The sequence below is a fragment of the Rhinolophus ferrumequinum genome, chromosome 11 (genome assembly GCF_004115265.2).
Source record: "Rhinolophus ferrumequinum isolate MPI-CBG mRhiFer1 chromosome 11, mRhiFer1_v1.p, whole genome shotgun sequence".
Taxonomy (NCBI): Eukaryota; Metazoa; Chordata; class Mammalia; order Chiroptera; family Rhinolophidae; genus Rhinolophus; species Rhinolophus ferrumequinum.
In genome coordinates, this window is record NC_046294.1 from 48,234,722 (window position 1) to 48,250,879 (window position 16,158).

A 16,158-nucleotide genomic window follows, 5' to 3' on the forward strand; every position below is an offset into this window, starting at 1 on the left:
AAAGGACACCTTGTCTACTTTGCAGGAGCTCACAACCTAGAGCGGAAAACTACCACAACTAAATGCTAAGGGCGTAGGGAAGTGTGAATATGGAAGAGGTGACTGGAGAAGAGGGTCAGAGAAGACTTCCTGGGATTCAATGGGTCAAAACGCAGAAGTTGCCTATGTTGCCAAGTTATACTTTTTAAAGAATTAAAGTGATTTCTCTTGAGTAATTGTCATTAATGTTTTAAAACTGACTCTCCTCTTTACTGGTATCTCTCTAATAAAACCTTATAGAATTATGTGTGTAGGGGTCCAGAAGCATAAATAATACATATTTTCTGTCACATTTGTTGACTCCATTTAAAAAGCCCTATATATTTTCATTTATAACTACTATCGAAAGTTCTCCAAAACTGAGTGAGGTAATTGTGTACTTCATCGTACAAGTAATTCATTTATGGTCAGTCAGGTCAAAGACAAAATAGAGTCAAATCTTGACCTTTCAAATCGCAGGCTTATGATTCCATTGTTTTCTAACAAGGCACTGTATCATAAAAGATGAGGCTCACATGCTAGAAGTTGCTTTCATATTCTAGTAAAGGTTATAGACATAAAAAAAAATTGGGGCATTACAAAAACCAAACCAAAACAAAACACCCATACATCTATAAAAACTAAAATGAAAGCCAATGTGGGTAGAGTAAGTTTCCAAAAATACATAAGGAATGTTAATGTGTCCTGCGCTTTGGCACTGGGAATCAATCCAAAACATTTTATCTTGGCAACGTTGTTTGATACTAAACATTCCTTCTTTCCTCTTTATTTGGAGTTCATTTTTTGATTCTCATGAAAGGGAATGGAAGGTTGCACTGACAGCAATAGGGGTCACTGCCACATGCTTTTACATCGCTTAGTTTCTTAACAACTGGTCTTTTACCCCTTTTCCTTCCTGTCACTGGACAGAACTTCAATCAAAACTATTTTTTCTAGCTGTACTAATATTTTTCCTTTCTTAGATGTTGTAAAATGCTTACTTTTATTGCAAGGGCAGATAAGGAGAACCATTTTGAGTTGGTGTTGATAGCTATCTTCTTCTTCTCAGCAAAAGAAACTCTGAAGGGCTTCATCACTTTAAGGTACTGTAATGAACTAGAAAGCAGTGGGTTCTTCAGTCCAACAGGCTTGGGTCTGAATGCTGACTATGCGATTTACTTGTCGTATGACTTTGAGAAAATTATTTAACTTCTCAACCTTATCTCTATGATGAAGACAACTATTTCATCATATGAAAAGATGCTCATTATTAATAAAATGCAAATTAAAGTTACAGTGATATACTACTGCACACCTATTAGAATGTCTAAAATTAGAAAGACTGACCATAGCAAGTTTTAACAAGGCTGTGAAACAACTGCAACACTGGTATCTTACTGATAGGAATGTAAAATGGTACCACCACTTTGGAAAACAGTTTGTCAGTTTCTTAAAATGTAAAACATATACCTACTATATGACCCTCCCAAAACATATATTCATAGCAGTTTTACTTGCAATAGCCCCAAACAAGTCAAATGCCCATCATCAGGCGAATGGGTAAACAAACTGTGGTATATTCACACAACAGAATGCTCCTCAGCAATGAAAAGAAATGAACTACTGACATATTCAACAACATGGATTATCCTCAAAAAATAATCATGCTAAGTGCAAGAAGCCAGTCAAAAAAAAAAAGCCAGTCAAAACATTGTTATGATTCTGTTTATATAAAATTCTAGAAAATAAAAAGTAATCTATAGTGACAGAAAGAAGATCAGTGGTTGACTGAGGGGCTGGAAGGAGCACGAGGAAATTTTTGGGGGAGGATATGTTCATTATCTTAATTGTGGCGAGGGTTTCACTGGTGTATTCATATATTAAAATGTATCAAATTGTACACTTTAGATATGTGCCGTCTATTTATGTCAATTATGCCTCTGCAAAGCTGTTAAAAATTATCAGTAAAGCTTGGGAATTTTAATGACAACTGGCCACATAGTACTTGAAGATGCTATAAAACCATTAATTACATTGAAAATAGGACATTCAACGATGATTCAACAGACGCCTAAAAAAAAAAAAAGGAAAAAAGAAATGCACAGCAATTTAAATGAATCATGATAAAGGGAATAAAGGGTTATCTCTTTAATGAGCAGAACTTTAGACAAAAAGGTAGATGTCAGAATGCTTTTTATGATAGCTGGGGGAAGTAGCTGAAGACAAAGTCACCTAAACAGTGTCAGCTATAGGTTGAGAATCTAAAGAAAAAAAAAATAGAACAAAAATAAACCAAACTCAAACAAAGAACTAATATATGACTGAGTAATTCTACTTCTAAAAATCTATATTACAGAAAAAAATCCCCAGTATGGGAGAAAAATGTACACAAATGTTTTTTAGAGTATTATTTAGACTATCTGGAAGCAATCTAAATATTGAACCTATAAGTGAATCATGGTACTTTCCTGATGGAATACTATATGGACATGAAAAGGATGATCAGGAAGACCTTTCAGCAATATGGAATGTTAGACGGAAAAATATACAAAATTAACATTATTATGATAAATATATTTAAAAAAGAATAATACAAAGAGGAAGGAATTACATCAAGTTGCTAACAGTGGTGTTATAAGGATGGAGGTTTAGGTCATTCTCTTTTGTACTTTCTAATTTTTTTTGTAATCTAGTTATATAAATTTTTCTATTCTAAAATTAATATAATTTCAAAATTAGGTTGTAAGCTGGGTATGGAGTTTTGAGTAAGAGAAGACAGGAAACTAAGAGAAGGGGAAGAGAAGTGACCAAAAGACTGATGGGTCATTGTCAGCAATCCAATCATAGGAAGCTGTGTGTAGGTTTCGGTTAAACACCAATTGAGTAACTGTATCAACAGACTGCTGTCCTTTTAAAAAAAATGTTGCTATATTCTGTGATTCTTTGTCATTTTTACTTCCCAATCCTGTATTCTGTATCACAGCATAATACAGAAGACAAAGAGTTAATGCCCAAGTAAGTATACTTCCTTCCTTATTCTTATAAAGTAAACAGATTGTGTATTTTAAAAACACTGATCTTCTATAAGGCATTTTACGCTGTTACTGTCTAACAGTAGTAATAACCATGTTTTCCAGATGGAAGGGAATTCTAAACTTGATGACTAATGCTTTTGTTGGCATCCATAATGGAAGAAATAATTTGGTCCCCAGAATATGTATTTCTGTTCTATGCTCCTAGCCAGCCAGCTGTCAGTGTGAAGAGATACAACTGCCTCTGAATTACTTCAGTGCTGTCATTTAAAAGCAGGTTAAATAAATATTGAGACTTCATTAAGTTATTTTGTGCCTACATCTCTCCCTTATTTATATTGTTAGTAGAGCTTCCACAAAATATATTCCTCAGCCAAAAGTGGGAAGACACAGGCTCCGTAAGACTGACGAGAAGGAAGAAGAGTGGGGTGGAATTGCAGAGTTCTCCCTTCACAGAGTGTATAATATGTCTCTAGATGAGCTGATGCCTTTGGGCAGTTTTCAAAAATATCCAATTTAATCAACACTCACTACCAGACTGTACTCACTGCCAGACACTGTACTAGACACATCTTCATTTCCTTCCTTCACACTCAGAAGCCCTTCTTGATCTCCTGTTAAAATTCTTCACAGACTATCTCAAATGACATTTCCTTCTTGGCGTGAACCTCCTTATTTTTCTAGCTGATATTGAACTTTTCTGACAGCATTTCACAAAATCATGAGATTTTGAGTTGGAGAATCATTTAACCTAACCTTCTCTCTGAAACACAGAGAGGTGACTTTTTCCAAGGTGTGGAGATGAGTTAGGAGTAAGCAATTTTGAGTTTGCTGTATAGAAGCCCAGTCATACAACACCATGTATCACTAAGAGCTATAAAAGCCTGACTGCTCTACCAGCTTGTCAGCTCTTTGAGGAGAGAGACCAAGTCTTGCTCATCTATGATTTGCCCAGGAAGAAGGCACACAGTCAGGTGATAAGTGCCCGCCCAGTTGATTTAGTTAGAAAAAGTGCTAGTCCAAGGAAAATCAAGGGTTTGATTAGTTGCCTACAATGCTGTTGAAGAAGCCAAAAACAAATTTATGCCTGGAATTTTCTGTCATCTTCTGAACAACAGAATAACCTGAACTAGATGGGAATTGTGACTTAAAGATGCAATAAGAGAGATATTTCATGACACAGAGCAATTCTGTTGTACTGAAAACAGGGCAAGCTCTTCTAACCCCAAAGTCAAGAAGATGTGTGCTTATTTTCCCCAGGTGGATTTCCATTACTAGTGAAATAAAAATTAACCTTCCATAGATTGTCCACCCATTCATTTCTTTCTTCAACAGATATTTATTGTGTACCTACTATGTGCCAGGCACTTTGCTGTGCAGAGCAATGAACCAGGAAGACATGAAGATTACATTCTAGAGAGGAAGACAGACAACAAACAAAACAAATAAAGAGGACAAACACAGATTATAATAAATGCCACAAGGAAATGAACAGGATGAGAGAGAGTAATGGGTAGGGAGGTAGCAGCAGAAATTACCTTTGACCAGTTAGGCGTCATATATCCACCTACGTAATATCGGGCAAATCACTAAGCTTTTCTGGTACTCAGATCTCCAACATGAAAAACTAAGGTTGAATTGTATGACATCGGAGTGGAAAGAGCCCAGGACTTGAAAACTTAAGCTTGAGTTCCGGCCTTGTTTGCGAACGCATACCTGTCTCCCTGATGAAGACACGGTGAGCAGAATGTGAAAGCCCTCGTGAACAGAAAAGACGAAGCCACAGGCCAAGAGCGTTCCTTTCCCTTCTTTAAGATTGTTTCTAACTCTTTGGATGTTTATTTTCATTTACACTAGAAAAGACTTCTGAGAACTTCAGAAACCCTAGATGACAATTTTTATGCTGCTACTTCCAGACAAGAAGCATATCTACTTGATGAATGGAATAGTGAGTGTGGTAAATTGGCACTGATAAACCAGCTAGTGACAATATATGCTTCACTACACATTTGAAAAGAGCACTACTCCTTCCCCCCTTTCTTTCTCGCACTAAGTTTTACTCAATTAGTGATAAGCTAAAGAAAAAAAACACAAACCACTATAGCAAAACCATTATTTTTCTCTTTAAAAATTTGGCTACTGCCAGGTTTGGCTACGTAGTCAAAGAATAGCATCCTTCAATGAAAGTCAGCCCATCGTATCCAAGAAGAGCAACCGTACCGAGTGTAAAGTGCCATTATTGGTCACTGCAGGAAGCCGAGCCCATCGCTCATTTTCCAGTTCCTCCATTACTTGGTTCATTGCACTCTTCAGCCATGTGTCCACAGAAACACCGATCTGCTTTAGCAGGTCCAGCCGGGCTTCAGCTTTCAACTTAATTATCTAAGAAAACCAAGAAAATGGTTAGAAATCAAGGTATTTTTTTTCTCTCAAATTGACTGTTTTTAAGTTATTTCTGACTTATTAATTAGAACAATCTTGATATTCACTAGTAATTCTGCCTTGGCATAGTTGTTAATTTTTCAGTTGGACAGGGAAGGGGGGAAAAGGTAAAGAGGGAGTGGGAGGGAAGGGACACAAAAACAGGAATCAGCGGCTGCTGATAATAGCAAATGGCACACTTGCATTTTGACAAGATATCAAATATAACTTATGAAGAGTAAAATATTAATGTGCCATAAAGTCTGCACTGCATTCTTTTCTTCTTAACCAGGCCATGCCTCAGAATATCCTAAGATCTAGCACCTTCAACAGCCTTCTAATCCACCTCTTGGAATTTTTCTTGTCTTCTATAACCCACCTTCTACAAGTCTGCAAATGATCTCATCATTTCACTACCTTTCTTAAAAACTTTCATGACTCTTGACTGCCTGAGTAAATATTTTAAATTAAATTGTGATGCAGCTGTCAGAAATTACTAGTAAAGATTGAGAAAAGCTCATATTCTTTACATTTAAAAAACAAGAGGGAAATACAGCTTGTTTTTTGGCTGTTGTTCCAAGAGGCAAGCAAGTAAACCACTGAACCAGTATAAATCTGTTCCAATCAAATGGTTAACTGCTGTGTTCTAATAGCTATGCCTCTGAAAGTCAGCCAATCAGTGACAGCCCCATGCTTCTGCACGGCAGCCAATCAACCACAGCCTCACTCCAGTAATCAACACTCCTGCTTCCCGTGGTCTTTCACTCTACACCACAGCTAAAAGGGAGCCAATCTGCAAAACATTTCCAGTTTTGAAAATATGCCAGTCCCTGAAATCCATACTTCTCATAACACTATATATCAGTTATGCTTTGTTCAGAGAGATTGTATTTTGTAAGTATCACTCTTTCGTTTTAGCAGTAATATATGCAGCTTCATTGTTCCACATATTAGAGTGGTAGTCTCTTTCTCCAACATTTGAAGGCTCCACTAAGATAATTTTAAGGACTCTTACTTGATGGCATTTTGAGGGTCTCTTGGACAAACAAATGTGTTCACTGAGCCCTTCTGGTATGCAAGTTTGATCTCTCTCTGAATTTTCTGCTGGGGGATGTCAGTACAAAAAGGATCTGAGCTCTGACTTGTTTCACTGAGCTCTCACTGTTGAATTTATTTTGTATTCTTAAGATTTTGAAGCATATAGATTTTTAAGAACCAAGATTAAAATTCATATCACATAAAATTGTCCATGTTAATAATTTTAAATAGAAAATTCAGTGATTTTGGATATCATATAAATCTTTAAAGAAAGTAGAGTTTTTGACTTGGAGGCACACTATTTGGTAAATAGTCCTGCAAAAATCTGCTTATTCTTCTAATAATTTATTTTTCGCCACAGCTTTTTTGACATAAAGCTTGTATACCATAAAATTCACCTGTTTAAAGTATACAATGCATTCGTTTATATCCCCAATTTTAGAACATTTTTATCATCTTCAAAAGAAACCCTGTATCCTTTAGTTATTGCTCCACTATCCCTTATTCCCATCCCAGCAGCCTCTGGCAACCATTAATCTATTTTCTCTCTATATAGATTTACCTATTCTGAACATTTAATATAAACAGAATCATACAATATGTGGGGTTTTTTTGTGTGAGGTTCATCCATGTTGTAACATGTATCAGTATTTCATTACTTTTATTTGGCGAAATAACATTATATTGTATGGATATATCACATTGTGTTTATCCATTTGTCAACTGATAGACATTTGGGTTGTTTCGATCTTTTGGCTAATATGAATAACACTGCTAAACACATTAGTGTGGAAGTTTTTGTGTAGATATATATTTCCTTTCTTTTGGGTATATACCTAGGACTGGAATTGCTTGGTGATAAAGTAATGATTTGTTTAACCATTTGGGGAAACGCCAGACTGTTTTCCAAAGCAGCTGTCTCATTTGACAATCCCACCAGCAGGGTATCATTTCTCCACATCCTGGCAAACACTTGTTAATGTCTGCCTTTTTGATTCTAGCCATCCCAGTGGGTGTAAAGTGGTATCTCACTGTGGTTTTGATTTGTATTTCCCTGATGACTAATAATGTCAAGCATCTTTTCATGGTTTGATTGATCATTTGTGTATCTTCTTTGGAGAATGTCTATTCAGATCCTTTGCCCATTTTAAAATTGAGTTGTCTTTTTATTTTTGTCTTTTAATTTTAAGAATTTTTATGTATTCTAAATAAAAGTTCCTTTTCAGACACATACTTTGCAAATACTTTCCCCCATCCTGTGGGTTGTCTTACACTTTCTTGATAGTGCCTTTTGAAGCACAAAAGTTTTAAATCTTGATTAAGTCCAATTTATCTATTGCTTGGGCTTTTGGTATCATATCTAAGACATTAATCCAAGGTCAGAAAGATTCATCCAAGTGATTTCTCATAAGAGTTTTATATTAACAGTTTTACTTGTTATATTTTGGTGTTTGATAATTTTGAGTAGAGTTAATTTTGGTGTATGGTATGAAGTAGGGGTCTTTTGCATGTGGATATCCCGTTGTCTCAGCACCATCCTAATGTGCATTTTAAACTAATGTAGGCAATGAAATGTTTTTTTAAAAAAGGAATGAATCAGCAAACCCTTTCTTGGAAATCATAAATGTAAGTCATTTAGCCACTGAAGCAGAGAAACAGGGGAGGGGGAGAGAGAGAGGAAGAGAGAGAGAGAGAGACAGAGAGAGAGAGAGAGAGAGAGAGAGAGAGAGAGAGAGAGAGAGAGACACACACAGAGAGAGATACAGTTTATTCTGTTTTCTCAATACCAAGTAATCTAGTTTTTGTAATATTTATTTTTGTCAGTGCTTTACCATACAACCAATATTGCAGTTCCAGAATAAACATTGCTATATTTCCTTTAGAGTTCTGTTTATATTTTAACAACTGCTTAAAAGCAGAATTTTCCAGTGTTTTCAAATGAATTTTGATGATTTGCCAATAGATTAAAATTTTGTAGAGAGCATAGCTCTCTGTAACTAGATGGCATTCTAGGTATAACTTAACTAAATCATTTTTAGAACTTGTAAAGAGACAGAGACTCTCTTTTTAAAATGTTTTGAAAAGCCAGGTCCTTTAGGTTATAGAATCTTGGTGTATTAACACTGTCAATTAACTGATTTTAATATAAACTTTAACATAAGTATATCCAAGTGTCAAGCCACAGTTGAGCTCATGAAACTTTTCAATAATTATTATATAAAATCTGTAAATCTAATTTGGGCTTAATTAACTTACCTTAAAATATCATTTCTCTAAGGATAAGGACTGTATCTATTATAACCCTACTATTTAGGACAGTGCCTTGCATATGTAGCAGGAAATGAATAATGGTAGATGATAATATTTGCCACTCTAAATTACCTTTGGTGTTTAAGAAAAAACCACTCCAAATAACCTTTATCATATCAAAATAACTAGGAACTATGTGATTATATTATTTCATTTAATCCACACAACAATCCTGGGGATGGATATCATAAACTCCATTTTATAGATGGAAAAATGATTTAACTAAGATCCCATTAATTGTGGTAAACTGTTATCCCCAAAGAATCGTGCCTCCTGGTATTCACGTAGTCCCCTCCCACATTGATTCTGGGCTTGTCCATGTGATTTGTTTTGGCTAATGGGAAATAGGCAAATTTGATGCAAGCAGAGGTTCGATAAGGGCATTGGGACTTGATTTTTTGGGAATGTGCCTCCACCATGTGAGGAATTTTCGTTTGGCCTATGTGGGGATGAAAGAACAGACAGAAAAAAGGCCAAGCCCTCTGGCAGACCCTCTAGCTGACTGCAGCTCCTTGAGGAATCTCAGGCAAAACCTACACCCAGAATGGTGAGGGATAATAAATCATTGCTGTTTTTGCCATAAAATTGGACAGGTTTTTTTTTTAAGGCAGCAACAGATTATTGTGTTTGAATAATTGAAGTTCCAAATACCTAGGGATTTTCCAGGTATCTTTCTGTCACTGAATTTTATTTTAATTTTGATGAGTCAGAGAACGTATTATTCTGTATGACATCAATTCTTTTAAACTTACTGACACTGGTTTATGGTCTAGTATTGTCTTGCTGAATATTCATGTACTTTTTAAAAAAATTTTTAAATTTTTTTGTAAATTTAGCATTATCTATTCCTTGAAAGATTAGAACTCAAGAGTAAAGCCATGTGGAACAGGGATTTTCCTCAAAATAAGATTTTTTTCTTTTAAAAAACTACTGTTTTCCTCTCTTTAATGGGAATAAGACTATTGAGATATTCTATCATTCCTGAGTCTGTCTTAATAAGTGATATTTTTCTAGTTCTTTTTCCATTTTATCTAAATTTTCAAATTTATCGGCTTACTGTTAATAATATCTTCTATCATTTTATTATCTACAATATGTACCTGTAATTATGTACCCTTTTTGTTTCTGGAATTATTTGTGCCTTTTCTTTTTTCTTGGTATTTGCCAGAGTTGGTGAATATTATTATTCTTTTCAAAGTCCCAAATTCTGACTTGTTGAGCAATGTGAAATTTGACTGCAAAACCACATGAGAGCTGACTTGTAGTAGATGGATAAATATATTCTACGTGTACTTTAAAAGAACATTTATTCTACTCTTATGGGGTGGAGTGTTCTATAAATGCCAACTAGGTAAAGTTGGTTGATAATGTTGTTCAAATCTATATCCTTACTGACTTTTTAGCTCCTTGTTCTATCAGTTACTGAAAGGAATGTTGAAATCGCCAACCACAATTGAGATTTGTCTATTCCTTCTTTCAGTTCTGTCAGCTTTTGCTTCATATATTTTGTAGCTCTAGTACTATTAGTTACATTCATATCTAGGATTGTTATATCTTCTTGATGAACTGACCTTATTTTTAGTCATTATGAATTATCCTCTTAATATTTTTTGTTCTGCAGTTTATTTTGTCTGATATTAATATAATGACTCCAATTTCCTAATGATTAGACCACCAGCTAAAATTTCTGCTCAGTTTTTTGTTTTCCAGCTGTTGTTTCCTGCCAAACTCCTTAGAGTTTCTGCTCCACATGTGTATTCAGGTTTGGCCAAGGATTTGGATGGTTATTTACATGCAAACTTGAGGGCTCCCTGATATTCATCCTCAAGCCAATAAGACCCTACGCTAAAATTCTAGTGTGCAGCCCTTCAAAAACAGCTGTGTCATGTAAATGTTACCAAGTATGCTCCCATTCTTTCAAGGGTCAATTCCTCTCCAGTTTTTATATGCTTTGGGTCATTTTCCAGTTCTACCAAGTAGGTATTTTAAATATTTTTACCCCAGATTAATAACAGTTACCTAAAAGAGGACAGAAATCCTTACAGAGCTATATTCTACATTCAAAGAGAACTATAAAGAAATCTTACATTATACTCAGTAGTTTACTATTAATAATATCTGTATTGTAATTTTGAAACTGTTTAATATACACTGCAGGATAAAACAAATAAAATATTACGATAATATAATATTTTTAATATAAGAGAAAAAAGATTTTAATATGACAAAAAAGGTATAACTATAAAAATCAAAGAAGTTCAATAAAATCCTTCCAATCTTAAATTTCAATTGGAAATATCAACATTTCGTGATTTAAAAAATAAATTCCTAGCTCAAACAACAAATAAAGGGCCAAGAAATAAATAACACCATAACACTAAGCACCTTCACAATCTAGACAACCTAGGTGTCTAAATACTATTCTCTGCTAAAAGAAATCAGAGGTCCTTGGAGAAATGGCCAAATTTAAGTCTGGGCAGGGAAAATACTAGGTGAGCCTATGATAGCTTGTTGTACTAGAAAGCAAGAAAATGTTCAAGGCCTAATGGGAATGATGTCAAAAGGATATGGAAGTCAGCTTAAATGGACTCCCCCGGCCAAATTTAGACAATATGGGGCTTTAAAAAACCCCAATTATAACTATAATTGAAAATATACTAAATTAATAAAACTCTATAATAATAAATTTGGAACACATAAGGTAGGATCCCATGAGAAGCAAATAGTAACTACTGGGGAAAGAACATCTACCGTGGAACTGTGAACTGAAAAATTCCCAGAGCTTGTACAGGGTTAAAAGATGCTGCAATTCTACCCAGTCAGAGCTGAGAGATCTTGTTGGATACCTACAGCATAAGAAGAAACTGCACAAAGGAAATACATTAGTAATAGGACTAAATTAGCCCTACTGGAAAGGATAAAGTTAATTCAACCCAAACAAAACAAAAACAAGCCTCAAACAGATCAAACTGATCAACAAGTAACTGACTTGTCTGCCAAAACAAAACTCAATAGTCTTTAAAAGAAGAAAGGAAAAAAACAAAAAAAGGAAGAAGAAAGGAGAACCCAGACACTCAAGCCAAACATTCACAATTTCTAGTATTCAGCAAAAAAATACTAAGTATTTGAACAGCAGAAAAATATAAGCCATAACCAAAGGAAAACTCAGTCAATAGAAAGAGAGCCAGATATCACAGATATGATGTAATAAGTAGACAAAGACTTTAAAGTTGCTATTATAAATATACTTACAGATTAAAAAAACCGTGAAAATAGGAGTGAACTGGAAGATAAAAAGAACTAAACAATTTATAGAGCCAAAAATATAATATCTGAAATAAAAATTCATAGGATTTCCTTAACAGTAGGTTATACATTACAGAAAAGATCAGTGAGCTTGAGTACATAGTAATAATAACTCATTAAACTGAGATTAAGATAAAAAATAAGGCTAGATAAACAATGTGTGGGTCATCTTTGTATGTGATGCATAGAACAATATCAAGTATTCTAATATTCATGTTGTTGGAGTTGAACTAACCTGTGTTAGAAGGCAGATTAATTGTAGCCTGGTCATAGGAGAAGTTTTTGGGGTCATAGAAATATTTATATCTTGATTGTGGTGATAGATATTTAGGCGTATGCACTTGTCAAAGCTCATCAAACTGTTGACTTGAAATGGTTACATTTTATTATATGTATATTATACCTCAATAGAGTTGATTTTTTAAATTCTATGACATCATAATGATACTTCAGAGAGAAAAGTACCCATTTGTCACCCTGAAGGTGACTAGTACTTGCTAATTATGATGGAAAAAAAAAAAGAACCTTAACAGTGGAAATATCTGGTAGCACCACCTTAGCTAAGTGATCACTCAACATCATTAACAGCCAAGCGACTTGATAAAACCACACTGTGAAGAAATAACAGTATCATCTATAAAGTATTCTTGCCTAAAATACTAACTCTAAGCAGGCCGTTTTACAGACTAGAACAAACTTCAATTATAGAAAAGTACAGAATTAATTTCAGTTTTACAGAATAGGTAAACACATAAAGCCAATATTGCAAATATTAATTGTTGAATTTCACATGTTGGGACATTATATATTTACTCTTCATCTTTTCTGTATGTCTGAAAATTTTCACAATAAAAACTGAAGAAAGAAATTAGTCACGAGGTCTGCTAACACACCATATTACAAGAATACAGTGAAACACCACAATAACAAGACCTGAGATAATGTAAATTTGGATGTGATGTGACTGGAAATTTTATTTTAATAGCAGGCTTACCCTTAGCATTTCATTAACCTTGCGATAATTAGGCCTCACATGTTATGCAACTGAAACTTTTAGACATCTCTTAACACATTATGGCAAGGGTCTTACCATTTTTGAGTTACTGAGGTATAAGAATTACATAGTAAATTTTTTTTGGGGGGGCACTGTATTATTTATTTTATTATTAAGGAATCCACTTCTATGACTGTCATGAAACCCAGGCTGGGTAAACAGTGACACGTTCTGGAGGTAACTACACCTCACTCTGGACTTTCTGGTTATAACCACTCTCAGCTAAAAACCCAGACTCATGAGGCCTCAATCCCCACCCTCTTATTCCTCGAAGATGTCAAGGTCAGCTATGTAGGAGGCTTTTTCAGAGAAGATAACTTTGTCTTCTCAGAAGACAAATCCTCTGCTTTTCTTTATGAGGCAGATAGCAACCCCAAACCACAGACAGCTGGGACCTGCTCAGGCCTCAGTGATGACTTAGTAATTCTGAATTCCTGGTGTACAACAGAACCTTATGAGATGATAATTTAAGAGAAAATGGTATCTATGAAAATGTGTTTATATAGACAATAATTGACTTTTTTTGGTTTTGTTAATTCACTTGATACCACATACTTTGGCTTTCAAATGTACATTCAATTCAGATCAGAGAATATAGTTAATATCTCAGAGAAAGAATCATATAGTCTATAATTCTTTCTGTAGATCTTACACCAAACATGAGTTATTAAAAATTTCTGGGTTTCTTTATCTTTTTACATTAACTTTCTCCTCTTTTTGTTAAACATTTCACTGTCATAAGAAGAAAGAACCGCCCTCAACCCTAATAAAAAGTATAATTTAAACACATAAAAATAATTGTGTTCTGGAACAACATAAGTCATGTACAGCTTCCAAAAAGATGGCTTTTAAAATTCTTGGTTTCTTGGCAAGCTACTTTTAGAACAGGTATAATAAGTCAGATGAAGAATTGTGTGTGTCTGTATGACAAAGGTATTCCAAAAATTCAAATACCTACATACCAGGTCAGAAAGACTGTTATTAAAGTTTAATTTAAGTAGCTGTTGCTTCATTTTAATTCTTGAATTAGTCAGGGACTGTAAACAGTAGCATATTTAGTACAAATATTCTTGTGACCATCATAGAGATCATAACAGTAACAACAGTTTGTTCATCACTGTATGTCTAGTATATTCATCAGTATTTAACACAGAGGAGGTACTCATTAAGTATTTGTTAAACTAACCCATTAGTGAATTTGTTCCCAAATTAACCAGTCAGTAATTAATCACTATATATACCCCTATTCTTTGGAAAAGCACAGGCTATTTATATTTTCAATTTCTTATGACTGGAAAAAGTTTCTTTAATCTATTAGTGAGTGCCACAAAGGTTTTTATTCTAATTAGCAATACTGAATAGAAACACAATATAGAAAAGACTGGATAGAGCAGATTAACCAACAAGGGAGGGTAACATTCATGTTAGTAGGAGCTAAAAACCAAACATGAAGGACATAATAGAATTTTAACCAGCTTTCTCCCTTTTGTATAGGTATTTATAATAAGGTAAATAACTACTGAATGAAGAGAAAATCCATTGCAAATGATATACACGCAGAAGAAAGAAAAAGGGAGTCCAATAAAACTATTACTGTCTATTCTTCTGAAAATTCTGTAGTTTATCCAAAAATTTCATTATGACAATCCTGTAAGAACTATCTCAATACTACCTTCATATTTGCCATCTAATTTCAGCTGGGTTATTTTCTGTATCTGATAAGTGAAAATCATGTGAGACCATTTTAAGATAGCTGAAGGATTAACTACATTTCACAAGTATTCAAAATTGAGATAACGGATCTGGCATCACGGTTTTTAACATATTCCCTATTTTTGGTAAGAAAAATATTTTTGAGAATGCAGACTTAAATACTGGTATTAGGAGAGATGAGACATTCTGTTGTGGGAATCTCACGTAATATTTTCACCTTTAGCTAACAAACATGGTAGTTTATGGAAATAACATTCATGGAAATAACAGGTCATTCAGCCTACGTGCAGACTTTGTGTGACTGATGCCCTCTACTGCACTACTGGGGGTTTGGTGGAGCTGGGGTGGCAGACGGTGACACCACGGATGAAGTCTGGAAATGGAAAATATAAGAGAGAACACACCCTTTAGAAAACTTCTGAGACTTGTCCTGTTCTACCAAGGCTCTGAAACTGGCTTCACCCAGAGTTTGAAGAAACAAACAGCAGGAAAAATTCTTCTACACAGCCAATGTTTCTCAAACTGGGCAAGGGCCTGCCAATTGTACTTGGCCAGCACATTAGGGTAGTGGTTTAGCCATGACCATGAATTCAGAGAGGAAAATGGCTATTTATTGTACACCCTGCCCTCTTCACCATGGAGGCTGTTGATCATGTGCCAGGAAAAAAGGTGAGTTGGGGTTACTGGGCTTCTCTAGACCAGGCAGATGGCAAGCCATTTTTGGTTCAGATGACTTTCGTGGGATTGTGCCAAAAATATGCTCATATTCCCTATGTTTTCCTATGCGGCCTTACAACCGCCGTCCCCTGGCCCCCGGAAACACATCCTCAAAACCTCCAGAGTCCTGAGGGGGTATTTGAAAAATCACTTAGATTAACACTCAATTCCTTGTATAGAGTCCCTGATAGATGTTTGTCCAGAATCTTCTTGTACCCTTACAGTGCTGCACAGTGTCCCCAGGGAACTTATTCTGTCATTGGGCAGATCTGACTGTTAGAAAGTATTTCTTCACACCAAGTATTAAGTATGCTTGTGCGGACCACTTCTTGGCACTGATGCTTTCCAGACTGTTATCTTTAGGATTTTTTATGCTTTCCTAACAAGTACACATTCTCCTTGAGGGCTGGACAGCCTGTCTTTTCTTAATGTTGACTTCCATATCTTCACCACGTTGCATTGGGTAGATAACTATACCCAAGTGTGCACAGGTCCGTAGTGAACTGGTCCTAATCACAATTATTTTATTTATTTTCTGCCACATTTCTT

The 16,158-nt window shown here is 35.0% G+C and overlaps 1 protein-coding gene across 4 annotated transcripts in view; it reads right to left on the minus strand.

Moving 5' to 3' along the window:
- Nucleotides 1-16,158, minus strand: part of FCHSD2 (FCH and double SH3 domains 2) — a 220,281-nt gene that overhangs the window by 16,660 nt on the left and 187,463 nt on the right. For all 4 annotated transcript variants that reach the window (XM_033120312.1, XM_033120314.1, XM_033120313.1 and 1 more), the window contains one exon: nucleotides 5,271-5,432. In XM_033120312.1, the coding sequence (XP_032976203.1) occupies nucleotides 5,271-5,432 (162 nt within the window). The remainder of the gene's footprint in view (nucleotides 1-5,270; nucleotides 5,433-16,158) is intronic.